The sequence below is a fragment of the Carassius gibelio genome, chromosome B3 (assembly GCF_023724105.1).
Source record: "Carassius gibelio isolate Cgi1373 ecotype wild population from Czech Republic chromosome B3, carGib1.2-hapl.c, whole genome shotgun sequence".
NCBI lineage: Eukaryota > Metazoa > Chordata > Actinopteri > Cypriniformes > Cyprinidae > Carassius > Carassius gibelio.
Window position 1 is genome coordinate 46,132,531 of NC_068398.1, and position 26,559 is coordinate 46,159,089.

The window sequence follows — 26,559 nt, forward strand, 5'->3', positions numbered from 1 at the left end:
AGTGTAAGCTCTTGTGGGTAACAGTCACAAAAGAATTTGACGGTGGGCGCGACACTAGTCCTGCGTCAGCAAACTTAATTCAAGAGAATTACACCCATTGGGAGGGGCGAGAGAGAGCCAAAAGGCACGCCCAACTTGGGGCTCGAACCCATGACCCTGAGATTAAGAGTCTCATGCTCTACCGACTGAGCTAGCCGGGCAGCGGCAGTCACTTCCCCAAGGCTGATGTCTGTTTTGAGAACTGCCAAACATTTTATGAGCAAACAGAGCCTCGCTTTTCGCAGAGGCTTGACAAAACATCTCGCGGGTAAGGTTGGGGTTAAGCCTAGCGGTAGGCTTAGAGCAGGGGCGTCCCACCTCGATCCTGGAGGTTGCTTGGTCTGACGAGCTTGGCTCCAAGCACAAAGAAACTCAACTTAAGCTGCTGAACCCGGTCTCACCACAGAGACCGGAAACTTCCAGGCACGTCTGATGGAGCTGGCTGGAGTGAAACTCTACCTGACAGGGCCCTCCAGGACAGAGTTTGGCCACACTAGGCATAGAGTCTTCTATGTATGTTTTAGCCATGCCTGTTGCTGGGGAATACAGATTGAACGAGCAGAGCTCTGGTTCAACAGCCTGAAAGGCTATTAGTTCAGCCAACTCATCAAAGGTTCCAGGTATGGAGTTCCACAAGGAAAACAAAACACGAACTCTCCACAGCAAACTTGAGCTGACACAAACAATCACTCAGCACCCTTTGTCTTATTTTGACACAAGATGACTCGCAAAGCTGTTGACTCTGAAAAGGGGCTACAGACGCTGCGTCAGCGGACAAGCGTGCTAAAGTCTGTGCTTGCCGACATTGCTGCGAAAAGCTTGCTTCGTCCCTGGGTGGGCTCGAACCACCATCCTTTCGGTTAACAGCCGAACGCGCTAGCCTATTGCGCCACAGAGACTGGTAGTGTAAGCTCTTGTGGGTAACAGTCACAAAAGAATTTGACGCTGGGCGCGACACTAGTCCTGCGTCAGCAAACTTAATTCAAGAGAATTACACCCATTGGGAGGGGCGAGAGAGAGCCAAAAGGCACGCCCAACTTGGGGCTCGAACCCATGACCCTGAGATTAAGAGTCTCATGCTCTACCGACTGAGCTAGCCGGGCAGCGGCAGTCACTTCCCCAAGGCTGATGTCTGTTTTGAGAACTGCCAAACATTTTATGAGCAAACAGAGCCTCGCTTTTCGCAGAGGCTTGACAAAACATCTCGCGGGTAAGGTTGGGGTTAAGCCTAGCGGTAGGCTTAGAGCAGGGGCGTCCCACCTCGATCCTGGAGGTTGCTTGGTCTGACGAGCTTGGCTCCAAGCACAAAGAAACTCAACTTAAGCTGCTGAACCCGGTCTCACCACAGAGACCGGAAACTTCCAGGCACGTCTGATGGAGCTGGCTGGAGTAAAACTCTACCTGACAGGGCCCTCCAGGACAGAGTTTGGCCACACTAGGCATAGCGTCTTCTATGTTTGTTTTAGCCATGCCTGTTGCTGGGGAATACAGATTGAACGAGCAGAGCTCTGGTTCAACAGCCTGAAAGGCTATTAGTTCAGCCAACTCATCAAAGGTTCCAGGTATGGAGTTCTGTCTCGCTGTGTGAATACAGTTTGCAAACACCGACAGCATATGATTGGAGAAGCAATTTGGTGGCATTTTGTGGCGGTCCTAGAGGGAATTTTGAGCAGGACCTCCCTGGACCACACAGGCCTCCACAACAAGGAAAACAAAACACGAACTCTCCACAGCAAACTTGAGCTGACACAAACAATCACTCAGCACCCTTTGTCTTATTTTGAGACAAGATGACTCGCAAAGCTGTTGACTCTGAAAAGGGGCTAAAGACGCTGCGTCAGCGGACAAGCGTGCTAAAGTCTGTGCTTGCCGACATTGCTGCGAAAAGCTTGCTTCGTCCCTGGGTGGGCTCGAACCACCATCCTTTCGGTTAACAGCCGAACGCGCTAGCCTATTGCGCCACAGAGACTGGTAGTGTAAGCTCTTGTGGGTAACAGTCACAAAAGAATTTGACGCTGGGCGCGACACTAGTCCTGCGTCAGCAAACTTAATTCAAGAGAATTACACCCATTGGGAGGGGCGAGAGAGAGCCAAAAGGCACGCCCAACGTGGGGCTCGAACCCACGACCCTGAGATTAAGAGTCTCATGCTCTACCGACTGAGCTAGCCGGGCAGCGGCAGTCACTTTCCCAAGGCTGACGTCTGTTTTGAGAACTGCCAAACATTTTATGAGCAAACAGAGCCTCGCTTTTCGCAGAGGCTTGACAAAACATCTCGCGGGTAAGGTTGGGGTTAAGCCTAGCGGTAGGCTTAGAGCAGGGGCGTCCCACCTCGATCCTGGAGGTTGCTTGGTCTGACGAGCTTGGCTCCAAGCACAAAGAAACTCAACTTAAGCTGCTGAACCCGGTCTCACCACAGAGACCGGAAACTTCCAGGCACGTCTGATGGAGTATGGAGTTCCACAAGGAAAACAAAACACGAACTCTCCACAGCAAACTTGAGCTGACACAAACAATCACTCAGCACCCTTTGTCTTATTTTGACACAAGATGACTCGCAAAGCTGTTGACTCTGAAAAGGGGCTACAGACGCTGCGTCAGCGGACAAGCGTGCTAAAGTCTGTGCTTGCCGACATTGCTGCGAAAAGCTTGCTTCGTCCCTGGGTGGGCTCGAACCACCATCCTTTCGGTTAACAGCCTAACGCGCTAGCCTATTGCGCCACAGAGACTGGTAGTGTAAGGTCTTGTGGGTAACAGTCACAAAAGAATTTGACGCTGGGCGCGACACTAGTCCTGCGTCAGCAAACTTAATTCAAGAGAATTACACCCATTGGGAGGGGCGAGAGAGAGCCAAAAGGCACGCCCAACGTGGGGCTCGAACCCACGACCCTGAGATTAAGAGTCTCATGCTCTACCGACTGAGCTAGCCGGGCAGCGGCAGTCACTTTCCCAAGGCTGATGTCTGTTTTGAGAACTGCCAAACATTTTATGAGCAAACAGAGCCTCGCTTTTCGCAGAGGCTTGACAAAACATCTCGCGGGTAAGGTTGGGGTTAAGCCTAGCGGTAGGCTTAGAGCAGGGGCGTCCCACCTCGATCCTGGAGGTTGCTTGGTCTGACGAGCTTGGCTCCAAGCACAAAGAAACTCAACTTAAGCTGCTGAACCCGGTCTCACCACAGAGACCGGAAACTTCCAGGCACGTCTGATGGAGCTGGCTGGAGTGAAACTCTACCTGACAGGGCCCTCCAGGACAGAGTTTGGCCACACTAGGCATAGAGTCTTCTATGTTTGTTTTAGCCATGCCTGTTGCTGGGGAATACAGATTGAACGAGCAGAGCTCTGGTTCAACAGCCTGAAAGGCTATTAGTTCAGCCAACTCATCAAAGGTTCCAGGTATGGAGTTCTGTCTCGCTGTGTGAATACAGTTTGCAAACTCCGACAGCATATGATTGGAGAAGCAATTTGGTGGCATTTTGTGGCGGTCCTAGAGGGAATTTTGAGCAGGACCTCCCTGGACCACACAGGCCTCCACAACAAGGAAAACAAAACACGAACTCTCCACAGCAAACTTGAGCTGACACAAACAATCACTCAGCACCCTTTGTCTTATTTTGAGACAAGATGACTCGCAAAGCTGTTGACTCTGAAAAGGGGCTAAAGACGCTGCGTCAGCGGACAAGCGTGCTAAAGTCTGTGCTTGCCGACATTGCTGCGAAAAGCTTGCTTCATCCCTGGGTGGGCTCGAACCACCATCCTTTCGGTTAACAGCCGAACGCGCTAGCCTATTGCGCCACAGAGACTGGTAGTGTAAGCTCTTGTGGGTAACAGTCACAAAAGAATTTGACGCTGGGCGCGACACTAGTCCTGCGTCAGCAAACTTAATTCAAGAGAATTACACCCATTGGGAGGGGCGAGAGAGAGCCAAAAGGCACGCCCAACGTGTGGCTCGAACCCACGACCCTGAGATTAAGAGTCTCATGCTCTACCGACTGAGCTAGCCGGGCAGCGGCAGTCACTTTCCCAAGGCTGACGTCTGTTTTGAGAACTGCCAAACATTTTATGAGCAAACAGAGCCTCGCTTTTCGCAGAGGCTTGACAAAACATCTCGCGGGTAAGGTTGGGGTTAAGCCTAGCGGTAGGCTTAGAGCAGGGGCGTCCCACCTCGATCCTGGAGGTTGCTTGGTCTGACGAGCTTGGCTCCAAGCACAAAGAAACTCAACTTAAGCTGCTGAACCCGGTCTCACCACAGAGACCGGAAACTTCCAGGCACGTCTGATGGAGCTGGCTGGAGTAAAACTCTACCTGACAGGGCCCTCCAGGACAGAGTTTGGCCACACTAGGCATAGCGTCTTCTATGTTTGTTTTAGCCATGCCTGTTGCTGGGGAATACAGATTGAACGAGCAGAGCTCTGGTTCAACAGCCTGAAAGGCTATTAGTTCAGCCAACTCATCAAAGGTTCCAGGTATGGAGTTCTGTCTCGCTGTGTGAATACAGTTTGCAAACACCGACAGCATATGATTGGAGAAGCAATTTGGTGGCATTTTGTGGCGGTCCTAGAGGGAATTTTGAGCAGGACCTCCCTGGACCACACAGGCCTCCACAACAAGGAAAACAAAACACGAACTCTCCACAGCAAACTTGAGCTGACACAAACAATCACTCAGCACCCTTTGTCTTATTTTGAGACAAGATGACTCGCAAAGCTGTTGACTCTGAAAAGGGGCTAAAGACGCTGCGTCAGCGGACAAGCGTGCTAAAGTCTGTGCTTGCCGACATTGCTGCGAAAAGCTTGCTTCGTCCCTGGGTGGGCTCGAACCACCATCCTTTCGGTTAACAGCCGAACGCGCTAGCCTATTGCGCCACAGAGACTGGTAGTGTAAGCTCTTGTGGGTAACAGTCACAAAAGAATTTGACGCTGGGCGCGACACTAGTCCTGCGTCAGCAAACTTAATTCAAGAGAATTACACCCATTGGGAGGGGCGAGAGAGAGCCAAAAGGCACGCCCAACGTGGGGCTCGAACCCACGACCCTGAGATTAAGAGTCTCATGCTCTACCGACTGAGCTAGCCGGGCAGCGGCAGTCACTTTCCCAAGGCTGACGTCTGTTTTGAGAACTGCCAAACATTTTATGAGCAAACAGAGCCTCGCTTTTCGCAGAGGCTTGACAAAACATCTCGCGGGTAAGGTTGGGGTTAAGCCTAGCGGTAGGCTTAGAGCAGGGGCGTCCCACCTCTATCCTGGAGGTTGCTTGGTCTGACAAGCTTGGCTCCAAGCACAAAGAAACTCAACTTAAGCTGCTGAACCCGGTCTCACCACAGAGACCGGAAACTTCCAGGCACGTCTGATGGAGCTGGCTGGAGTGAAACTCTACCTGACAGGGCCCTCCAGGACAGAGTTTGGCCACACTAGGCATAGAGTCTTCTATGTTTGTTTTAGCCATGCCTGTTGCTGGGGAATACAGATTGAACGAGCAGAGCTCTGGTTCAACAGCCTGAAAGGCTATTAGTTCAGCCAACTCATCAAAGGTTCCAGGTATGGAGTTCCACAAGGAAAAAAAACACGAACTCTCCACAGCAAACTTGAGCTGACACAAACAATCACTCAGCACCCTTTGTCTTATTTTGACACAAGATGACTCGCAAAGCTGTTGACTCTGAAAAGGGGCTACAGACGCTGCGTCAGCGGACAAGCGTGCTAAAGTCTGTGCTTGCCGACATTGCTGCGAAAAGCTTGCTTCGTCCCTGGGTGGGCTCGAACCACCATCCTTTCGGTTAACAGCCGAACGCGCTAGCCTATTGCGCCACAGAGACTGGTAGTGTAAGGTCTTGTGGGTAACAGTCACAAAAGAATTTGACGCTGGGCGCGACACTAGTCCTGCGTCAGCAAACTTAATTCAAGAGAATTACACCCATTGGGAGGGGCGAGAGAGAGCCAAAAGGCACGCCCAACGTGGGGCTCGAACCCACGACCCTGAGATTAAGAGTCTCATGCTCTACCGACTGAGCTAGCCGGGCAGCGGCAGTCACTTTCCCAAGGCTGATGTCTGTTTTGAGAACTGCCAAACATTTTATGAGCAAACAGAGCCTCGCTTTTCGCAGAGGCTTGACAAAACATCTCGCGGGTAAGGTTGGGGTTAAGCCTAGCGGTAGGCTTAGAGCAGGGGCGTCCCACCTCGATCCTGGAGGTTGCTTGGTCTGACGAGCTTGGCTCCAAGCACAAAGAAACTCAACTTAAGCTGCTGAACCCGGTCTCACCACAGAGACCGGAAACTTCCAGGCACGTCTGATGGAGCTGGCTGGAGTGAAACTCTACCTGACAGGGCCCTCCAGGACAGAGTTTGGCCACACTAGGCATAGAGTCTTCTATGTTTGTTTTAGCCATGCCTGTTGCTGGGGAATACAGATTGAACGAGCAGAGCTCTGGTTCAACAGCCTGAAAGGCTATTAGTTCAGCCAACTCATCAAAGGTTCCAGGTATGGAGTTCTGTCTCGCTGTGTGAATACAGTTTGCAAACTCCGACAGCATATGATTGGAGAAGCAATTTGGTGGCATTTTGTGGCGGTCCTAGAGGGAATTTTGAGCAGGACCTCCCTGGACCACACAGGCCTCCACAACAAGGAAAACAAAACACGAACTCTCCACAGCAAACTTGAGCTGACACAAACAATCACTCAGCACCCTTTGTCTTATTTTGAGACAAGATGACTCGCAAAGCTGTTGACTCTGAAAAGGGGCTAAAGACGCTGCGTCAGCGGACAAGCGTGCTAAAGTCTGTGCTTGCCGACATTGCTGCGAAAAGCTTGCTTCATCCCTGGGTGGGCTCGAACCACCATCCTTTCGGTTAACAGCCGAACGCGCTAGCCTATTGCGCCACAGAGACTGGTAGTGTAAGCTCTTGTGGGTAACAGTCACAAAAGAATTTGACGCTGGGCGCGACACTAGTCCTGCGTCAGCAAACTTAATTCAAGAGAATTACACCCATTGGGAGGGGCGAGAGAGAGCCAAAAGGCACGCCCAACGTGTGGCTCGAACCCACGACCCTGAGATTAAGAGTCTCATGCTCTACCGACTGAGCTAGCCGGGCAGCGGCAGTCACTTTCCCAAGGCTGACGTCTGTTTTGAGAACTGCCAAACATTTTATGAGCAAACAGAGCCTCGCTTTTCGCAGAGGCTTGACAAAACATCTCGCGGGTAAGGTTGGGGTTAAGCCTAGCGGTAGGCTTAGAGCAGGGGCGTCCCACCTCGATCCTGGAGGTTGCTTGGTCTGACGAGCTTGGCTCCAAGCACAAAGAAACTCAACTTAAGCTGCTGAACCCGGTCTCACCACAGAGACCGGAAACTTCCAGGCACGTCTGATGGAGCTGGCTGGAGTAAAACTCTACCTGACAGGGCCCTCCAGGACAGAGTTTGGCCACACTAGGCATAGCGTCTTCTATGTTTGTTTTAGCCATGCCTGTTGCTGGGGAATACAGATTGAACGAGCAGAGCTCTGGTTCAACAGCCTGAAAGGCTATTAGTTCAGCCAACTCATCAAAGGTTCCAGGTATGGAGTTCTGTCTCGCTGTGTGAATACAGTTTGCAAACACCGACAGCATATGATTGGAGAAGCAATTTGGTGGCATTTTGTGGCGGTCCTAGAGGGAATTTTGAGCAGGACCTCCCTGGACCACACAGGCCTCCACAACAAGGAAAACAAAACACGAACTCTCCACAGCAAACTTGAGCTGACACAAACAATCACTCAGCACCCTTTGTCTTATTTTGAGACAAGATGACTCGCAAAGCTGTTGACTCTGAAAAGGGGCTAAAGACGCTGCGTCAGCGGACAAGCGTGCTAAAGTCTGTGCTTGCCGACATTGCTGCGAAAAGCTTGCTTCGTCCCTGGGTGGGCTCGAACCACCATCCTTTCGGTTAACAGCCGAACGCGCTAGCCTATTGCGCCACAGAGACTGGTAGTGTAAGCTCTTGTGGGTAACAGTCACAAAAGAATTTGACGCTGGGCGCGACACTAGTCCTGCGTCAGCAAACTTAATTCAAGAGAATTACACCCATTGGGAGGGGCGAGAGAGAGCCAAAAGGCACGCCCAACGTGGGGCTCGAACCCACGACCCTGAGATTAAGAGTCTCATGCTCTACCGACTGAGCTAGCCGGGCAGCGGCAGTCACTTTCCCAAGGCTGACGTCTGTTTTGAGAACTGCCAAACATTTTATGAGCAAACAGAGCCTCGCTTTTCGCAGAGGCTTGACAAAACATCTCGCGGGTAAGGTTGGGGTTAAGCCTAGCGGTAGGCTTAGAGCAGGGGCGTCCCACCTCGATCCTGGAGGTTGCTTGGTCTGACGAGCTTGGCTCCAAGCACAAAGAAACTCAACTTAAGCTGCTGAACCCGGTCTCACCACAGAGACCGGAAACTTCCAGGCACGTCTGATGGAGTATGGAGTTCCACAAGGAAAACAAAACACGAACTCTCCACAGCAAACTTGAGCTGACACAAACAATCACTCAGCACCCTTTGTCTTATTTTGACACAAGATGACTCGCAAAGCTGTTGACTCTGAAAAGGGGCTACAGACGCTGCGTCAGCGGACAAGCGTGCTAAAGTCTGTGCTTGCCGACATTGCTGCGAAAAGCTTGCTTCGTCCCTGGGTGGGCTCGAACCACCATCCTTCCGGTTAACAGCCGAACGCGCTAGCCTATTGCGCCACAGAGACTGGTAGTGTAAGGTCTTGTGGGTAACAGTCACAAAAGAATTTGACGCTGGGCGCGACACTAGTCCTGCGTCAGCAAACTTAATTCAAGAGAATTACACCCATTGGGAGGGGCGAGAGAGAGCCAAAAGGCACGCCCAACGTGGGGCTCGAACCCACGACCCTGAGATTAAGAGTCTCATGCTCTACCGACTGAGCTAGCCGGGCAGCCGCAGTCACTTTCCCAAGGCTGACATCTGTTTTGAGAACTGCCAAACATTTTATGAGCAAACAGAGCCTCGCTTTTCGCAGAGGCTTGACAAAACATCTCGCGGGTAAGGTTGGGGTTAAGCCTAGCGGTAGGCTTAGAGCAGGGGCGTCCCACCTCTATCCTGGAGGTTGCTTGGTCTGACAAGCTTGGCTCCAAGCACAAAGAAACTCAACTTAAGCTGCTGAACCCGGTCTCACCACAGAGACCGGAAACTTCCAGGCACGTCTGATGGAGCTGGCTGGAGTGAAACTCTACCTGACAGGGCCCTCCAGGACAGAGTTTGGCCACACTAGGCATAGAGTCTTCTATGTTTGTTTTAGCCATGCCTGTTGCTGGGGAATACAGATTGAACGAGCAGAGCTCTGGTTCAACAGCCTGAAAGGCTATTAGTTCAGCCAACTCATCAAAGGTTCCAGGTATGGAGTTCCACAAGGAAAAAAAACACGAACTCTCCACAGCAAACTTGAGCTGACACAAACAATCACTCAGCACCCTTTGTCTTATTTTGACACAAGATGACTCGCAAAGCTGTTGACTCTGAAAAGGGGCTACAGACGCTGCGTCAGCGGACAAGCGTGCTAAAGTCTGTGCTTGCCGACATTGCTGCGAAAAGCTTGCTTCGTCCCTGGGTGGGCTCGAACCACCATCCTTTCGGTTAACAGCCGAACGCGCTAGCCTATTGCGCCACAGAGACTGGTAGTGTAAGGTCTTGTGGGTAACAGTCACAAAAGAATTTGACGCTGGGCGCGACACTAGTCCTGCGTCAGCAAACTTAATTCAAGAGAATTACACCCATTGGGAGGGGCGAGAGAGAGCCAAAAGGCACGCCCAACGTGGGGCTCGAACCCACGACCCTGAGATTAAGAGTCTCATGCTCTACCGACTGAGCTAGCCGGGCAGCGGCAGTCACTTTCCCAAGGCTGATGTCTGTTTTGAGAACTGCCAAACATTTTATGAGCAAACAGAGCCTCGCTTTTCGCAGAGGCTTGACAAAACATCTCGCGGGTAAGGTTGGGGTTAAGCCTAGCGGTAGGCTTAGAGCAGGGGCGTCCCACCTCGATCCTGGAGGTTGCTTGGTCTGACGAGCTTGGCTCCAAGCACAAAGAAACTCAACTTAAGCTGCTGAACCCGGTCTCACCACAGAGACCGGAAACTTCCAGGCACGTCTGATGGAGCTGGCTGGAGTGAAACTCTACCTGACAGGGCCCTCCAGGACAGAGTTTGGCCACACTAGGCATAGAGTCTTCTATGTTTGTTTTAGCCATGCCTGTTGCTGGGGAATACAGATTGAACGAGCAGAGCTCTGGTTCAACAGCCTGAAAGGCTATTAGTTCAGCCAACTCATCAAAGGTTCCAGGTATGGAGTTCCACAAGGAAAACAAAACACGAACTCTCCACAGCAAACTTGAGCTGACACAAACAATCACTCAGCACCCTTTGTCTTATTTTGACACAAGATGACTAGCAAAGCTGTTGACTCTGAAAAGGGGCTACAGACGCTGCGTCAGCGGACAAGCGTGCTAAAGTCTGTGCTTGCCGACATTGCTGCGAAAAGCTTGCTTCGTCCCTGGGTGGGCTCGAACCACCATCCTTTCGGTTAACAGCCGAACGCGCTAGCCTATTGCGCCACAGAGACTGGTAGTGTAAGGTCTTGTGGGTAACAGTCACAAAAGAATTTGACGCTGGGCGCGACACTAGTCCTTCGTCAGCAAACTTAATTCAAGAGAATTACACCCATTGGGAGGGGCGAGAGAGAGCCAAAAGGCACGCCCAACGTGGGGCTCGAACCCACGACCCTGAGATTAAGAGTCTCATGCTCTACCGACTGAGCTAGCCGGGCAGCGGCAGTCACTTTCCCAAGGCTGACGTCTGTTTTGAGAACTGCCAAACATTTTATGAGCAAACAGAGCCTCGCTTTTCGCAGAGGCTTGACAAAACATCTCGCGGGTAAGGTTGGGGTTAAGCCTAGCGGTAGGCTTAGAGCAGGGGCGTCCCACCTCGATCCTGGAGGTTGCTTGGTCTGACGAGCTTGGCTCCAAGCACAAAGAAACTCAACTTAAGCTGCTGAACCCGGTCTCACCACAGAGACCGGAAACTTCCAGGCACGTCTGATGGAGCTGGCTGGAGTGAAACTCTACCTGACAGGGCCCTCCAGGACAGAGTTTGGCCACACTAGGCATAGAGTCTTCTATGTTTGTTTTAGCCATGCCTGTTGCTGGGGAATACAGATTGAACGAGCAGAGCTCTGGTTCAACAGCCTGAAAGGCTATTAGTTCAGCCAACTCATCAAAGGTTCCAGGTATGGAGTTCTGTCTCGCTGTGTGAATACAGTTTGCAAACTCCGACAGCATATGATTGGAGAAGCAATTTGGTGGCATTTTGTGGCGGTCCTAGAGGGAATTTTGAGCAGGACCTCCCTGGACCACACAGGCCTCCACAACAAGGAAAACAAAACACGAACTCTCCACAGCAAACTTGAGCTGACACAAACAATCACTCAGCACCCTTTGTCTTATTTTGAGACAAGATGACTCGCAAAGCTGTTGACTCTGAAAAGGGGCTAAAGACGCTGCGTCAGCGGACAAGCGTGCTAAAGTCTGTGCTTGCCGACATTGCTGCGAAAAGCTTGCTTCGTCCCTGGGTGGGCTCGAACCACCATCCTTTCGGTTAACAGCCGAACGCGCTAGCCTATTGCGCCACAGAGACTGGTAGTGTAAGCTCTTGTGGGTAACAGTCACAAAAGAATTTGACGCTGGGCGCGACACTAGTCCTGCGTCAGCAAACTTAATTCAAGAGAATTACACCCATTGGGAGGGGCGAGAGAGAGCCAAAAGGCACGCCCAACGTGTGGCTCGAACCCACGACCCTGAGATTAAGAGTCTCATGCTCTACCGACTGAGCTAGCCGGGCAGCGGCAGTCACTTTCCCAAGGCTGACGTCTGTTTTGAGAACTGCCAAACATTTTATGAGCAAACAGAGCCTCGCTTTTCGCAGAGGCTTGACAAAACATCTCGCGGGTAAGGTTGGGGTTAAGCCTAGCGGTAGGCTTAGAGCAGGGGCGTCCCACCTCGATCCTGGAGGTTGCTTGGTCTGACGAGCTTGGCTCCAAGCACAAAGAAACTCAACTTAAGCTGCTGAACCCGGTCTCACCACAGAGACCGGAAACTTCCAGGCACGTCTGATGGAGCTGGCTGGAGTAAAACTCTACCTGACAGGGCCCTCCAGGACAGAGTTTGGCCACACTAGGCATAGAGTCTTCTATGTTTGTTTTAGCCATGCCTGTTGCTGGGGAATACAGATTGAACGAGCAGAGCTCTGGTTCAACAGCCTGAAAGGCTATTAGTTCAGCCAACTCATCAAAGGTTCCAGGTATGGAGTTCCACAAGGAAAACAAAACACGAACTCTCCACAGCAAACTTGAGCTGACACAAACAATCACTCAGCACCCTTTGTCTTATTTTGACACAAGATGACTCGCAAAGCTGTTGACTCTGAAAAGGGGCTACAGACGCTGCGTCAGCGGACAAGCGTGCTAAAGTCCGTGCTTGCCGACATTGCTGCGAAAAGCTTGCTTCGCCCCTGGGTGGGCTCGAACCACCATCCTTTCGGTTAACAGCCGAACGCGCTAGCCTATTGCGCCACAGAGACTGGTAGTGTAAGCTCTTGTGGGTAACAGTCACAAAAGAATTTGACGCTGGGCGCGACACTAGTCCTGCGTCAGCAAACTTAATTCAAGAGAATTACACCCATTGGGAGGGGCGAGAGAGAGCCAAAAGGCACGCCCAACGTGGGGCTCGAACCCACGACCCTGAGATTAAGAGTCTCATGCTCTACAGACTGAGCTAGCCGGGCAGCGGCAGTCACTTTCCCAAGGCTGATGTCTGTTTTGAGAATGCCAAACATTTTATGAGCAAACAGAGCCTCGCTTTTCGCAGAGGCTTGACAAAACATCTCGCGGGTAAGGTTGGGGTTAAGCCTAGCGGTAGGCTTAGAGCAGGGGCGTCCCACCTCGATCCTGGAGGTTGCTTGGTCTGACGAGCTTGGCTCCAAGCACAAAGAAACTCAACTTAAGCTGCTGAACCCGGTCTCACCACAGAGACCGGAAACTTCCAGGCACGTCTGATGGAGCTGGCTGGAGTGAAACTCTACCTGACAGGGCCCTCCAGGACAGAGTTTGGCCACACTAGGCATAGAGTCTTCTATGTTTGTTTTAGCCATGCCTGTTGCTGGGGAATACAGATTGAACGAGCAGAGCTCTGGTTCAACAGCCTGAAAGGCTATTAGTTCAGCCAACTCATCAAAGGTTCCAGGTATGGAGTTCCACAAGGAAAACAAAACACGAACTCTCCACAGCAAACTTGAGCTGACACAAACAATCACTCAGCACCCTTTGTCTTATTTTGACACAAGATGACTCGCAAAGCTGTTGACTCTGAAAAGGGGCTACAGACGCTGCGTCAGCGGACAAGCGTGCTAAAGTCTGTGCTTGCCGACATTGCTGCGAAAAGCTTGCTTCGTCCCTGGGTGGGCTCGAACCACCATCCTTTCGGTTAACAGCCGAACGCGCTAGCCTATTGCGCCAAAGCTGGGGAACAATAGTCTGTTAAGGGGGGGGAAGAAATGGAAGGAGAAAAAGGGGAAAAAATGAGGGAAAAAGAGGAAAAAAATGAGGAAAAAGGGAAGGAAAGGGAATTTTATGCCTCTACCATCAAAAGTGATGTTTTAGGAAGTGTATGCTTGCAATCAATTATTTTTAAAACATTTTTTCCCCTATTTTCCTATACATTTCAATGGGAGAAAGGTTGATCACCAGGTCGCCGGTTCGAATCCCACTGTTGCCAGAAATCGAAGTTGTAACTTAATGCTGTAAATCGCCATTTTTCATCAGTAAAAGTCACACAAAGCATGTCCACATTAATGAAATTAGTTATGAAATGACAAATGAGCATTTTATTAATTCTATATCACTGACTGTGGATATTATATTCACTTTTCTGAGCTTTGGCACATTTAGTTTGAATATATTTCTGCTCCAATAATTTTCTAAAAAAGTAAAAAATAGTAAATTTATTTCTGAAATAATCCTCAAATTTCTCAACATTTTTAAAGTGCCTATGACCTTTGAATGATACTGTATAAAAGTAAAACATACAAAAAATGTGTTATTCATGACAAAACTTTTATTTTTCAATTTCAAGTCATAGCCAATTATTGTAATTCCTTGAATCACTCACATTTTTTTTCTTCAAGTTATAATGTTGCATATGCAAAAGAACAGAAAACAGATAAATACAATACAAATACAAATAAAATAATATTTAAGACTTGTGCATTCATTGCAAGTGCAAAAGAACGGAAAGCACAGACCATTAAACAAATATAAAGCTTTAAAATGTACATGGCTCTTGTTTAGGCTGTGAGTGCAAAATAACAGAGAACACAAATACAAACAATACACATGATTAAATCTTTAAAATATGAATGACTCTTGTGAATTCTTTAAAAAATGCAAAAGCACAAAAAAACCTATACACATAAATAAAATGTTATAAAACTTTTTAAATGTCAAATCTTTATATAAATCTTTAAAATATTAATGACTACTCTTGTGCATTCTTTGAAAGTGCAAAAGCACAACAACAACAACAAAAAACTACACACATAAATAAAACATAATAAAACTTTCCACGTCAATTGCTTTGTGCAAAGAAAAACAAACAAAAAATGTGAAAAGAACTATATACATATATAAATTTTAAAAATATGAATGACTACTCTTGTGCATTCTTTGAAAGTGCAAAATGCAAAAGCACAAAAAAACTACACGCATAAATAAAACGTAATAAAACTTTCCACATGTCAATGGCTTTGTGCAAAGAAAAACAAACAAAAAAATGGGAAAAGAACTATATACATATATAAATCTTAAAAATATTAATGACTACTCTTGTGCATTCTTTGAAAGTGCAAAATGCAAAAGCACAAAAAAACTACACGCATAAATAAAACGTAATAACACTTTCCACATGTCAATGGCTTTGTGCAAAGAAAAACAAACAAAAAAATGGGAAAAGAACTATATACATATATAAATCTTAAAAATATTAATGACTACTCTTGTGCATTCTTTGAAAGTGCAAAAGCACAAAAAAACTACACGCATAAATAAAACGTAATAAAACTTTCCACATGTCAATGGCTTTGTGCAAAGAAAAACAAACAAAAAAATGGGAAAAGAACTATATACATATATAAATCTTAAAAATATTAATGACTACTCTTGTGCATTCTTTGAAAGTGCAAAAGCACAAAAAAACTATATACATAAATAAAACGTAATAAAACTTTTCACACGTCAATGGCTTTGTAAAAAACAACCACAACAACAACAATAACAAAATATGGGAAAATAACTATATACATATATAAATCTTAAAATCAAAGATCAGTTTCTCTTTTTTTTTTTTCATTTAGTTTTTTTTATATCCTCCAACCACTGCTCCTTTGGCACAGTCTCTACAGAGGGGCAGTAAATAATGCCCTTGTATTGGCTATGCCCAGTCTCCGCTGTCCTGAACTGCCCGCATTTTTTGCACGTGTTGTGCTGTACTTTGCGTGTCAGCTTCCGTACTGGGGCAGCAGGAGGGGCAGAAGAGAGGATGGTCATAGGCGCCTGTGGAGCAGCAACTAGGAATGGCCCTGTAAGTCCCTGAGAGGCCATTGGCGTCAGCCACACCAGTTGAGCACCTGGAGGTGGAGCAGGAAAGAGTTGCCGCTGGGTTTGAGGTCTCTCAGCTGGCTGTGACAAAACCGCTGGGGCTGGAAGTACTTTCCTCTTCCTCTTTGTTTGTGCCTGGCCCACGGTGCTACTGGGCAGGTGGTATTGGTGAGCTGGGCCTGGTTGGGGGGGTGCAGACGGGGGACGCACATTGGCAGGTAGCAGAGGGTCAGCCGCCACAGACAAGCGGCTAGGCAGTTGCAGCCCTTGCATTAATACTGCACTGTCCTGCCTTTTAACTCTTTTATTGTGCCACTGAACCAGTGTTGTGTGGCTTACATCCACCAGCTGCAGGGTGGTCTGCTGCATAACAGCAGCATTGGCCAGAATGCGCTGCCTGATTTTCTTGTAGTCCTCCAAGATGAGGACCCACCTGGACACTGTGCTTGTCCCCTTCTTTTTTGGGCTTTTATGGATGGCACAGAGCTTAACAAAAATGGTCTCTATCAGGCGACAACAATCTGGCCACTGGGCAAGTGGTGCTGTGGTGGTGAGTGCATGCCTCTTCACACTTTCCACCCCTGGAGTGAACTCCTGCCTCTTTTTGGGGGACCTGAACCTCCCTGTGTCCAGCCTGCTCTGGTGTCTGGCAGCAAACACCACCCTTTGCTTATCAAAATCAAGCAGGTTCTGCCAAAGAGCAACTATATTGCTCACCTACGTAGAGAGAACAGATAATACATGGCATATGAGAAAACAAAACATGTGCAAGTGTTAACATATAACAGGTCAAGGAGGGAAAGTAGAGAAACTTGAATGTTCCATACCTGCTGGTTGGTGAGGACGAGAGAGGGCTGGTCCCTAAGCTCCACCAGATACTCTGCTAGGCTGTCGACTCTGTCCATGCCTGGCAGACCAACACTATCCAAAGCCTGAAAAAATACAAGCAAAACAAAATCAAAAATCAAAATGTGCAACATTACGAGGACGGTTAAGTGGGGAAAAAAAATAACAAATACATATATACATATTTCTTTTTGTTGAGAAGCATTAACTGCAAGTTAAGTTTTATGTGTATGTCTTACAAAACAATCTGTTCTCAGATTTTATAAGAATCATTTTGATATTTGTAATACAAAACTAATATTCACTGCTCCTTTATTTTTTTCAGCAAAATATAAATACGTTGATTCAGTAAAATCAGATGATTTCCTGTTCAAAAGAATGTGACTGAATATTAGGGAATTGTGGCTCTGTTTACTTATGGTGTCATTAGCAATCCAGTCACATATATAAATCAGTATTAATGCACATATAACAAGGTATTTACATACCACAGACTCATCAGGAGATGCTGATGCACCTGGTGTGGAGGAGGCAGCAGCCAGGGTGGAGGAGGCAGCAGGCTGGATGGAGGCAGCAGCCAGGGTGGAGGAGGCAGCAGGCTGAGTGGAGACAGCAGCCAGGGTGGAGGAGGCAGCAGGCTGGGTGGAGGAGGCAGCAGCCAGGGTGGAGGAGGCAGCAGGCTGGGTGGAGGAGGCAGCAGCCAGGGTGGAGGAGGCAGCAGGCTGGGTGAAGGCAGCAGCCAGGCTGGAGGAAGCAGCAGGCTGGATGGAGGCAGCAGCCAGGGTGGAGGAGGCAGCAGGCTGGGTGGAGACAGCAGCCAGGGTGGAGGAGGCAGCAGGCTGGGTGGAGGAGGCAGCAGCCAGGGTGGAGGAGGCAGCAGCCAGGGTGGAGGAGGCAGCAGGCTGGGTGAAGGCAGCAGCCAGGCTGGAGGAAGCAGCAGGCTGGATGGAGGCAGCAGCCAGGGTGGAGGAGGCAGCAGGCTGGATGGAGGCAGCAGCCAGGGTGGAGGAGGCAGCAGGCTGGGTGGAGGCAGCAGCCAGGGTGGAGGAGGCAGCAGGCTGGATGGAGGCAGCAGCCAGGCTGGAGGAGGCAGCAGGCAGGGTGGAGGAGGCAGCAGGCTGGATGGAGGCAGCAGCCAGGGTGGAGGAGGCAGCAGGCTGGGTGGAGGCAGCAGCCAGGGTGGAGGAGGCAGCAGGCTGGGTGGAGGCAGCAGGCAGGGTGGAGGAGGCAGCAGGCTGGGTGGAGGAGAGAGACTCAGAGGAGGGCACAAAATGGGAGGAGACAGAGAAGCTTGGGTCATCGGTAAGACTTGACACAGTAATGTCATGGTCTTCCCCGAAGCCCTCATCTTCTTCATCCTCGCCTTCATCCACATCCTCCAGCATGTTCTCTGTCTCTTCTGAGTCAGGGTCCACCACCAGGGGCTGTCCGGTCTGACTCAGCAGGTAGTCAACACCAAGCAGCTCTCCTATTGAAAAAAATATAAGGACACACAAACATACAGGACTTGTCAAAAATTACACATTACTGTTTTTCATGTTTTTGAAAGAAGACTCTTATGCTCATCAATCCTGCATTTATTCGATTAAATAAAGAAATACAGTAAACAACAGTTATACTGTGAAATGGTACTACGGCTTAAAATAGCTCTTTTCTATTTTAATATACCTTAAAATGTAATTTATTTCTGTGATTGAATTTTCATCATGATTACTCCAGTCTTCAGAGTCACAGGATCCTTCAAAAATCAGTCTAATTTGCTGATTTATTATCAATGTTGAAAACACTTGTGCTGCTTTTTATATAATATGTGCTACTTTCTTGAATATTCATTAATTAAAAAAAAGTTAAATAAAGAACAGCAGTAGAAATGCATTATAGCATTATAAAGTACCGTTCAAAAGTTTGGGGTGAGTACATTTGTGTTCTTTTTTTTTTGTTTTTAAGAAATTAATACTGGTATTCAGCAAGGATGTTAGATAAATGATGTTCTTTTTAAAAGTTTATTCAGCAATGAACAATGAAAAACATAATAAAAAAATATATATAAAGGGATGACATACCAGTGTATTCAGCAGGTGGCCTGAAAGTTGGCACAAAAGGCCGACCAAACACCTTCAGGCTGTTGGTGTTGACGCAGTGGGCCATATCCCCGGAGTAGGTGAGAAGGGATGCTGGTTTGCTGGTCACTGATGCAGCCGCCCGATCCTGATTCCACCTATTCAAGCCTTCTAGCAGGTAAAGCTGGAAATTCAGTGCATTTGCACTGGTTCCTAGAAGGAGAAAAAAATACACCAATAAAAATTACAAGCCTCGCGATATGAATAACAGAAATTGAAATTATTTCAAGCATCATACATGTGAGACACCAACCTGGAATGAACCTGTTTAGGTGGCAGTGAAAAGACTCCAGGGATGTGGACCCTCTGGCACACCGATATCTAGTCAGGGTGACCCCTGCCTTTGTGGTGGTGCCTACCTCAGTGTATAGAGGCACACCCGGCACATCCTGGATGCACTTGACATGGCGTTTCTGCACACGCCAGATGTGCTCCATGCGCACCTCTTCCAGCAGTGGGACACCCATAAGGTCCCTCCCATTTGCACCACCCAGCTCCTGCAGCAGTCTCTCAATGAGTTGGATGGTGGCCTCCTCACCTCGTGTCCTCCTGCGGCAGTAAAGACTTAGCTCCTTTTTACTGATGCTCCTGTCCACCAGGTTGTCAGTCAGAGCTGGCACACCCTCCTGCATCAGCTGTTTTTTCTTTGCCTGCCGCAACAGGCTGAGGTCTTCAGCATCCCACTCAAAGATGCAGGCAGACAGGCATCCCATGAAGGTGGGGTAGAGGGGATGGGCATCGGTGGTGCAGCCCACGGCCATCCTCCTCATGAAGTGCCAGATGTCCAGACGTATCTGAAGGTCTGGCCACTTGCCGAACCTGGTCTGCAGCTTGCTTGTTGCTCCCTCACTCACACAGCAGCCACAGTCCACATAAAGCAGCACCGGTGGTGGAATGGCAGCCTGGCGGTACCGCTCCATTACACCGGTCACCATCCTGTCCAGTCCCGGCCCTTCTTGCACTGACAGCACACTGGTCACTATCTGGCCAACCTCATTTCCAATGGAGGTTAACCAGAGTGCTGTCCCCCGTCCATGGCCAGCCAGCTTCTTTGTGATCTGGAATTTACAAATGTAATAAGACATTTGGGATGTAACGTTAGCAATAACAATAATATTAATGTCTATCAGACGGTATTTATGAACATTACAGAACAGTTAAATATTTTTTTTTACCTTTTTTGTGGAATCCATCTTTAAGATTTTGCCATAGATGGATGTGATGCTGGCCTTTATGTGTCCAATTCTGGAGAGGATATCCCTGCCGTACACTGAGAGCAGCCAACGACTGGTGGGGATCTCAATTGGCTCTGGAGGCTCCTGGCAGACCACCGGAGAAAGGCTGGGTCGATCGACAAAGTCAGCACACTCCCCAAGATAGTGTGCCAACCGATTTAACCATTCCTCCCCATGGTTCTCTTTCAACTGCCGCACCAAACGAGCTGGGCTGTTGCCCAGTGTCCGGTCCCGAAGCAGCCTAATGACACGGATGTCACAGGCATACCTGAAAACGCACATTGTTGCTGTGATCAGTTAAATGTTCTTTAGTCCTCACAATAACCATCTTTAGACTACTCTACTCACTTGCGGGTCAGGATCAGCCGGAACATTTTCTGGTGCGGCAGGTCAAGCTGGTCCCGGACAGTCTGGCTAGTGGACAGATAGTTCAGAGAACACACAGTGCACCTGAGTGTCTCTGTCACCATGACATAGTACCTATCGATGTCCAGAACCTTCCGTGCTCTTTTATGGACACCATAGCCTGTCAGGTTCTTGCCACAAGCTGGACAGAAAACATTCACCTTCCACAGGTGGTAGGGCATCCACACCATCAACCGATGGGTGAAGAACCGGTCAGGTGTAGGTGTCTGGTGATAAATGAGAGCTGGGACAGGCGGCTCGTACCACAGCTTCAAATCTGGCCGCAGCTTGCCAGCGTGGAAAATAGTGCTGGCAATCCACCTCTGGTCCTGCACAGGGATGGTCTTGGGCCATTCACCTGGCAGCCAGAAAGAAGCTGGGGCCCCACTGGCTGGCTGGACTCCTCCAGGCTCCTCCTGTATGGAAGACAAGTTGTTATTCCATTAAATGTTGCACTACTTTATATCATAGCCTGTTCTATAAATAGAAGCCGCTGCACTCACAGAGGATGGAGATGGGCTGGGGGTCATCACAAAGGATGGAGCGGGAGAGGTGCTGGGAGGAGAAGGCCTAGCTGTTCCTTCAGAGGACGGAGGAGAGGGACTGGTGGTCTTCACAGAAGACAGAGAAGGGGTGGAGCTCCTCACAGAGGATAGAGGGGTGGAGGCAGTCCTCACAGAGGCCATAGCCTGAGTCCTCACTGATGAAGGAGGAGAGGGGCTGGGAAGAGAAGATGAGGATGCAGAGGGTGTAGGAGAGGGGCTGGGGGTCCTCAGATCCACTAAGTTGGGTTTTAGCATTGTCGACTTTGACCCACCAAAGCGTGACTTATTGAACTTAAAAAGAAAAAACAAAGTTAATTGATATCATGTTCATTACATAATTTTTTCTAGCCCAAACATATACATAAATCTATCCTATCAAACAAATACACAACGATTCTAATTAGACATTAATTGATTAAAGAGAAAATATTCACCATAGTCAAATTTAGAGGAGGCCTCAGGAATGAGGGTTGGGCAGAAGCAGCCGCTTCAGGAGCCGTATCAGAAGCAGCAGGAGGTGGAGCAGAAGAGTGAGTGGCAGTGGCAGTGGCAGACTGCTAATACAACCACCAAAGGGCATAAAATATAGTGAAATGGCATAACAACATTTTAATGGATATGTGATGATACATCAAATGTCATTACCTTATTAATGTGGAATCCACAATTGCAGGCCATGGAGCCTCCAAAGAGGGTGGTCTGCCCATGGGCCTGCATGGGGCATTTCTCAATCTGAAAAGATAATAATCATTGTTTACTTTACTAACTTGTCTGAACTATTGTCAGGTGATCTGCATACTACATACTATATAATGAATGAATGATAACTTTGCTTTACCTTCTGGTAGAGGTCATACCACTTGCGTTGCCTTGGGGCTGGTCTGTTGCCTTCTCCAGAAGGCCAAACCCCACAGCGGGCAAAAGTCCTCAACCTGGCCATCCACTCGCCGTCTCCCATGGCCTTGTGGCTTTTTGGCTTAGTGCTCATCTACACACAAAATGGTTTCATTCATAATTCCTATTTCAATGTTAGGTTGGCATAAGTGATTGTTAAAAAGAGAGGCTCGAATACTTGGAAAAAATAAGGGTGTGCAATAAGACCTAAATCTAACTTCAGGATCTGAGAAATTATTTCACAACAGCTACATATGTCAATATAGTTATTTTTGTTATTTGATTATAATTTAAATGAGAACAAAGAAGTAAATTACAAATAATCGGACAAATACATTAGTAACAAATACAGCAGTAATAATAATAATACAACAATGTAATAAGAAATACTTAGTTCTCATCTACACACACAATTTAAAAACATGGATTTCATTCATAATGCTTATTTAAAATAAATAAATAAATGTATGTAATGTTAGGTTAGCATCAGTGATTGTAAAAAAAAGAGACACTCAAATACTAGGAAAATTTAAGCAATTATTTCACAACAGCTACATATCTTAATATAGTTATTTTTGTTATTTGATTTTTATTTAAATAGAAAAAGAAGACAATTACAAACAAGAGGACAAATACATTAGTAATAATAATAGAACAATAAGAAATACTAGAGAAATTGCATAAAATGTCAAATTAAAACACTGCATAGTCTTCACTCTCTCAGATATGAACTGTTCCTTTTTAAAGCACTGAGCGTTTTTATTTTTATTCTTCTTTGTTTTAAATGAATGACAGACAGGGACTAAATTAGGCTGCCGCACTGAATGCACGGACCCAATTTACTGATACACATCCGGTTTTCAAACAAAAGATTTATTTAAGTCTATTTATTATATTCATTTATTCAACACGTAAACACAGTTGGGTATTTTGACGTAATGGTGTGTCTTTTTGACCATTCAAGTGCAATAAACCGTCACAGAAAAACAGAATTCGCGAACAAAAGCGGAGCGTGCGTGCGCGCGCATGCGCGCGCGCCGCCGCTCCTTTCTTATTCTCTGCATACTGCGCTTAATAACTTAATTTGACATCAAGCAAGCAAATTCCGTTCTTTATTTATATTCATTAATACACATTCAATCTTACATTATGTGCCAATAACTGTAAGCGGTAATAATGCATACAGCGAAATAAACGATTGAACAAAATCCCTAACGGTCCACTCGTTATATCATCGTTAAGATATAAGTCATCATATCGCCCACAACAACGACCAATTAAGCACACGGTAAACGGAAACAAAGAAAAAATATTACTTACATTGTTCGATGAGAATAAATACTATCTATCAAATTGCTCGATGATAATTTTGAAGTGCGCGCTCGTCAGAATAGACTCCGTCACCAGTGTCGTCACCCAAACTGACAGAGCAGCGATTGGCTCTCATAGCTCACTATGGAGAGCGGCACAGCGATTGGTGCCTGAAAGCTCACAATGGCGAGCGAGCTCAGCGATTGGCTCTCTTCCAGTCTGACAATGACAGCCGATCCTGATCCAGGTAGCGCCACAGAGACTGGTAGTGTGAGGTCTTGTGGGTAACAGTCACAAAAGAATTTGACGCTGGGCGCGACACTAGTCCTGCGTCAGCAAACTTAATTCAAGAGAATTACACCCATTGGGAGGGGCGAGAGAGAGCCAAAAGGCACGCCCAACGTGGGGCTCGAACCCACGACCCTGAGATTAAGAGTCTCATGCTCTACCGACTGAGCTAGCCGGGCAGCGGCAGTCACTTTCCCAAGGCTGACGTCTGTTTTGAGAACTGCCAAACATTTTATGAGCAAACAGAGCCTCGCTTTTCGCAGAGGCTTGACAAAACATCTCGCGGGTAAGGTTGGGGTTAAGCCTAGCGGTAGGCTTAGAGCAGGGGCGTCCCACCTCGATCCTGGAGGTTGCTTGGTCTGACGAGCTTGGCTCCAAGCACAAAGAAACTCAACTTAAGCTGCTGAACCCGGTCTCACCACAGAGACCGGAAACTTCCAGGCACGTCTGATGGAGCTGGCTGGAGTGAAACTCTACCTGACAGGGCCCTCCAGGACAGAGTTTGGCCACACTAGGCATAGAGTCTTCTATGTTTGTTTTAGCCATGCCTGTTGCTGGGGAATACAGATTGAACGAGCAGAGCTCTGGTTCAACAGCCTGAAAGGCTATTAGTTCAGCCAACTCATCAAAGGTTCCAGGTATGGAGTTCCACAAGGAAAACAAAACACGAACTCTCCACAGCAAACTTGAGCTGACACAAACAATCACTCAGCACCCTTTGTCTTATTTTGACACAAGATGACTCGCAAAGCTGTTGACTCTGAAAAGGGGCTACAGACGCTGCGTCAGCGGACAAGCGTGCTAAAGTCCGTTCTTGCCGACATTGCTGCGAAAAGCTTGCTTCGTCCCTGGGTGGGCTCGAACCACCATCCTTTCGGTTAACAGCCGAACGCGCTAGCCTATTGCGCCACAGAGACTGGTAGTGTAAGCTCTTGTGGGTAACAGTCACAAAAGAATTTGACGCTGGGCGCGACACTAGTCCTGCGTCAGCAAACTTAATTCAAGAGAATTACACCCATTGGGAGGGGCGAGAGAGAGCCAAAAGGCACGCCCAACGTGGGGCTCGAACCCACGACCCTGAGATTAAGAGTCTCATGCTCTACCGACTGAGCTAGCCGGGCAGCGGCAGTCACTTTCCCAAGGCTGACGTCTGTTTTGAGAACTGCCAAACATTTTATGAGCAAACAGAGCCTCGCTTTTCGCAGAGGCTTGACAAAACATCTCGCGGGTAAGGTTGGGGTTAAGCCTAGCGGTAGGCTTAGAGCAGGGGCGTCCCACCTCGATCCTGGAGGTTGCTTGGTCTGACGAGCTTGGCTCCAAGCACAAAGAAACTCAACTTAAGCTGCTGAACCCGGTCTCACCACAGAGACCGGAAACGTCCAGGCACGTCTGATGGAGCTGGCTGGAGTGAAACTCTACCTGACAGGGCCCTCCAGGACAGAGTTTGGCCACACTAGGCATAGAGTCTTCTATGTTTGTTTTAGCCATGCCTGTTGCTGGGGAATACAGATTGAACGAGCAGAGCTCTGGTTCAACAGCCTGAAAGGCTATTAGTTCAGCCAACTCATCAAAGGTTCCAGGTATGGAGTTCCACAAGGAAAACAAAACACGAACTCTCCACAGCAAACTTGAGCTGACACAAACAATCACTCAGCACCCTTTGTCTTATTTTGACACAAGATGACTAGCAAAGCTGTTGACTCTGAAAAGGGGCTACAGACGCTGCGTCAGCGGACAAGCGTGCTAAAGTCTGTGCTTGCCGACATTGCTGCGAAAAGCTTGCTTCGTCCCTGGGTGGGCTCGAACCACCATCCTTTCGGTTAACAGCCGAACGCGCTAGCCTATTGCGCCACAGAGACTGGTAGTGTAAGGTCTTGTGGGTAACAGTCACAAAAGAATTTGACGCTGGGCGCGACACTAGTCCTGCGTCAGCAAACTTAATTCAAGAGAATTACACCCATTGGGAGGGGCGAGAGAGAGCCAAAAGGCACGCCCAACGTGGGGCTCGAACCCACGACCCTGAGATTAAGAGTCTCATGCTCTACCGACTGAGCTAGCCGGGCAGCGGCAGTCACTTTCCCAAGGCTGATGTCTGTTTTGAGAACTGCCAAACATTTTATGAGCAAACAGAGCCTCGCTTTTCGCAGAGGCTTGATAAAACATCTCGCGGGTAAGGTTGGGGCTAAGCCTAGCGGTAGGCTTAGAGCAGGGGCGTCCCACCTCGATCCTGGAGGTTGCTTGGTCTGACGAGCTTGGCTCCAAGCACAAAGAAACTCAACTTAAGCTGCTGAACCCGGTCTCACCACAGAGACCGGAAACTTCCAGGCACGTCTGATGGAGCTGGCTGGAGTGAAACTCTACCTGACAGGGCCCTCCAGGACAGAGTTTGGCCACACTAGGCATAGAGTCTTCTATGTTTGTTTTAGCCATGCCTGTTGCTGGGGAATACAGATTGAACGAGCAGAGCTCTGGTTCAACAGCCTGAAAGGCTATTAGTTCAGCCAACTCATCAAAGGTTCCAGGTATGGAGTTCTGTCTCGCTGTGTGAATACAGTTTGCAAACTCCGACAGCATATGATTGGAGAAGCAATTTGGTGGCATTTTGTGGCGGTCCTAGAGGGAATTTTGAGCAGGACCTCCCTGGACCACACAGGCCTCCACAACAAGGAAAACAAAACACGAACTCTCCACAGCAAACTTGAGCTGACACAAACAATCACTCAGCACCCTTTGTCTTATTTTGAGACAAGATGACTCGCAAAGCTGTTGACTCTGAAAAGGGGCTAAAGACGCTGCGTCAGCGGACAAGCGTGCTAAAGTCTGTGCTTGCCGACATTGCTGCGAAAAGCTTGCTTCATCCCTGGGTGGGCTCGAACCACCATCCTTTCGGTTAACAGCCGAACGCGCTAGCCTATTGCGCCACAGAGACTGGTAGTGTAAGCTCTTGTGGGTAACAGTCACAAAAGAATTTGACGCTGGGCGCGACACTAGTCCTGCGTCAGCAAACTTAATTCAAGAGAATTACACCCATTGGGAGGGGCGAGAGAGAGCCAAAAGGCACGCCCAACGTGTGGCTCGAACCCACGACCCTGAGATTAAGAGTCTCATGCTCTACCGACTGAGCTAGCCGGGCAGCGGCAGTCACTTTCCCAAGGCTGACGTCTGTTTTGAGAACTGCCAAACATTTTATGAGCAAACAGAGC

The 26,559-nt window shown here is 48.4% G+C and overlaps 3 protein-coding genes and 34 non-coding genes across 37 annotated transcripts in view; all 37 read right to left on the reverse strand.

Annotated features, from left to right (window-relative positions):
• Positions 1 to 26,559, reverse strand: part of LOC127951795 (pentraxin fusion protein) — a 421,943-nt gene that overhangs the window by 270,950 nt on the left and 124,434 nt on the right. The gene's annotated exons all lie outside the window — the stretch shown is intronic.
• On the reverse strand, positions 128 to 200 carry trnak-cuu (transfer RNA lysine (anticodon CUU)). The gene has a single exon. It is a non-coding gene; the product is annotated as a tRNA-Lys (tRNA).
• trnan-guu (transfer RNA asparagine (anticodon GUU)) lies at positions 865 to 938 on the reverse strand. The gene has a single exon. It is a non-coding gene; the product is annotated as a tRNA-Asn (tRNA).
• trnak-cuu (transfer RNA lysine (anticodon CUU)) lies at positions 1,070 to 1,142 on the reverse strand. Its single transcript has one exon. It is a non-coding gene; the product is annotated as a tRNA-Lys (tRNA).
• Positions 1,935 to 2,008, reverse strand: trnan-guu (transfer RNA asparagine (anticodon GUU)). Its single transcript has one exon. It is a non-coding gene; the product is annotated as a tRNA-Asn (tRNA).
• trnak-cuu (transfer RNA lysine (anticodon CUU)) lies at positions 2,140 to 2,212 on the reverse strand. The gene has a single exon. It is a non-coding gene; the product is annotated as a tRNA-Lys (tRNA).
• trnan-guu (transfer RNA asparagine (anticodon GUU)) lies at positions 2,694 to 2,767 on the reverse strand. The gene has a single exon. It is a non-coding gene; the product is annotated as a tRNA-Asn (tRNA).
• On the reverse strand, positions 2,899 to 2,971 carry trnak-cuu (transfer RNA lysine (anticodon CUU)). The gene has a single exon. It is a non-coding gene; the product is annotated as a tRNA-Lys (tRNA).
• On the reverse strand, positions 3,764 to 3,837 carry trnan-guu (transfer RNA asparagine (anticodon GUU)). Its single transcript has one exon. It is a non-coding gene; the product is annotated as a tRNA-Asn (tRNA).
• On the reverse strand, positions 3,969 to 4,041 carry trnak-cuu (transfer RNA lysine (anticodon CUU)). Its single transcript has one exon. It is a non-coding gene; the product is annotated as a tRNA-Lys (tRNA).
• Positions 4,834 to 4,907, reverse strand: trnan-guu (transfer RNA asparagine (anticodon GUU)). Its single transcript has one exon. It is a non-coding gene; the product is annotated as a tRNA-Asn (tRNA).
• On the reverse strand, positions 5,039 to 5,111 carry trnak-cuu (transfer RNA lysine (anticodon CUU)). The gene has a single exon. It is a non-coding gene; the product is annotated as a tRNA-Lys (tRNA).
• trnan-guu (transfer RNA asparagine (anticodon GUU)) lies at positions 5,775 to 5,848 on the reverse strand. Its single transcript has one exon. It is a non-coding gene; the product is annotated as a tRNA-Asn (tRNA).
• trnak-cuu (transfer RNA lysine (anticodon CUU)) lies at positions 5,980 to 6,052 on the reverse strand. Its single transcript has one exon. It is a non-coding gene; the product is annotated as a tRNA-Lys (tRNA).
• Positions 6,845 to 6,918, reverse strand: trnan-guu (transfer RNA asparagine (anticodon GUU)). The gene has a single exon. It is a non-coding gene; the product is annotated as a tRNA-Asn (tRNA).
• On the reverse strand, positions 7,050 to 7,122 carry trnak-cuu (transfer RNA lysine (anticodon CUU)). Its single transcript has one exon. It is a non-coding gene; the product is annotated as a tRNA-Lys (tRNA).
• On the reverse strand, positions 7,915 to 7,988 carry trnan-guu (transfer RNA asparagine (anticodon GUU)). Its single transcript has one exon. It is a non-coding gene; the product is annotated as a tRNA-Asn (tRNA).
• On the reverse strand, positions 8,120 to 8,192 carry trnak-cuu (transfer RNA lysine (anticodon CUU)). Its single transcript has one exon. It is a non-coding gene; the product is annotated as a tRNA-Lys (tRNA).
• trnan-guu (transfer RNA asparagine (anticodon GUU)) lies at positions 8,674 to 8,747 on the reverse strand. Its single transcript has one exon. It is a non-coding gene; the product is annotated as a tRNA-Asn (tRNA).
• Positions 8,879 to 8,951, reverse strand: trnak-cuu (transfer RNA lysine (anticodon CUU)). Its single transcript has one exon. It is a non-coding gene; the product is annotated as a tRNA-Lys (tRNA).
• trnan-guu (transfer RNA asparagine (anticodon GUU)) lies at positions 9,615 to 9,688 on the reverse strand. Its single transcript has one exon. It is a non-coding gene; the product is annotated as a tRNA-Asn (tRNA).
• Positions 9,820 to 9,892, reverse strand: trnak-cuu (transfer RNA lysine (anticodon CUU)). The gene has a single exon. It is a non-coding gene; the product is annotated as a tRNA-Lys (tRNA).
• On the reverse strand, positions 10,557 to 10,630 carry trnan-guu (transfer RNA asparagine (anticodon GUU)). The gene has a single exon. It is a non-coding gene; the product is annotated as a tRNA-Asn (tRNA).
• trnak-cuu (transfer RNA lysine (anticodon CUU)) lies at positions 10,762 to 10,834 on the reverse strand. The gene has a single exon. It is a non-coding gene; the product is annotated as a tRNA-Lys (tRNA).
• On the reverse strand, positions 11,627 to 11,700 carry trnan-guu (transfer RNA asparagine (anticodon GUU)). Its single transcript has one exon. It is a non-coding gene; the product is annotated as a tRNA-Asn (tRNA).
• On the reverse strand, positions 11,832 to 11,904 carry trnak-cuu (transfer RNA lysine (anticodon CUU)). Its single transcript has one exon. It is a non-coding gene; the product is annotated as a tRNA-Lys (tRNA).
• Positions 12,569 to 12,642, reverse strand: trnan-guu (transfer RNA asparagine (anticodon GUU)). Its single transcript has one exon. It is a non-coding gene; the product is annotated as a tRNA-Asn (tRNA).
• Positions 12,774 to 12,846, reverse strand: trnak-cuu (transfer RNA lysine (anticodon CUU)). Its single transcript has one exon. It is a non-coding gene; the product is annotated as a tRNA-Lys (tRNA).
• LOC127953061 (uncharacterized) lies at positions 15,461 to 17,134 on the reverse strand. The gene is made up of 3 exons (XM_052551955.1): positions 17,047 to 17,134; positions 16,540 to 16,644; positions 15,461 to 16,429 (listed from the first exon to the last, which is right to left on the reverse strand). Exons 2-3 carry the CDS (start codon positions 16,615 to 16,617, stop codon positions 15,461 to 15,463), a joined length of 1,047 nt encoding a protein of 348 aa, XP_052407915.1. The 5' UTR covers positions 16,618 to 16,644; positions 17,047 to 17,134.
• On the reverse strand, positions 17,855 to 21,118 carry LOC127953062 (uncharacterized). Its single transcript, XM_052551956.1, has 7 exons — positions 20,822 to 21,118; positions 20,262 to 20,734; positions 19,854 to 20,181; positions 18,932 to 19,736; positions 18,622 to 18,831; positions 17,932 to 18,026; positions 17,855 to 17,866 (listed from the first exon to the last, which is right to left on the reverse strand). The coding sequence occupies exons 1-7, from the start codon at positions 21,116 to 21,118 to the stop codon at positions 17,855 to 17,857; spliced, it is 2,220 nt and encodes a 739-aa protein (XP_052407916.1).
• Positions 23,463 to 23,535, reverse strand: trnak-cuu (transfer RNA lysine (anticodon CUU)). Its single transcript has one exon. It is a non-coding gene; the product is annotated as a tRNA-Lys (tRNA).
• trnan-guu (transfer RNA asparagine (anticodon GUU)) lies at positions 24,200 to 24,273 on the reverse strand. The gene has a single exon. It is a non-coding gene; the product is annotated as a tRNA-Asn (tRNA).
• Positions 24,405 to 24,477, reverse strand: trnak-cuu (transfer RNA lysine (anticodon CUU)). The gene has a single exon. It is a non-coding gene; the product is annotated as a tRNA-Lys (tRNA).
• On the reverse strand, positions 25,142 to 25,215 carry trnan-guu (transfer RNA asparagine (anticodon GUU)). The gene has a single exon. It is a non-coding gene; the product is annotated as a tRNA-Asn (tRNA).
• trnak-cuu (transfer RNA lysine (anticodon CUU)) lies at positions 25,347 to 25,419 on the reverse strand. Its single transcript has one exon. It is a non-coding gene; the product is annotated as a tRNA-Lys (tRNA).
• trnan-guu (transfer RNA asparagine (anticodon GUU)) lies at positions 26,212 to 26,285 on the reverse strand. Its single transcript has one exon. It is a non-coding gene; the product is annotated as a tRNA-Asn (tRNA).
• Positions 26,417 to 26,489, reverse strand: trnak-cuu (transfer RNA lysine (anticodon CUU)). Its single transcript has one exon. It is a non-coding gene; the product is annotated as a tRNA-Lys (tRNA).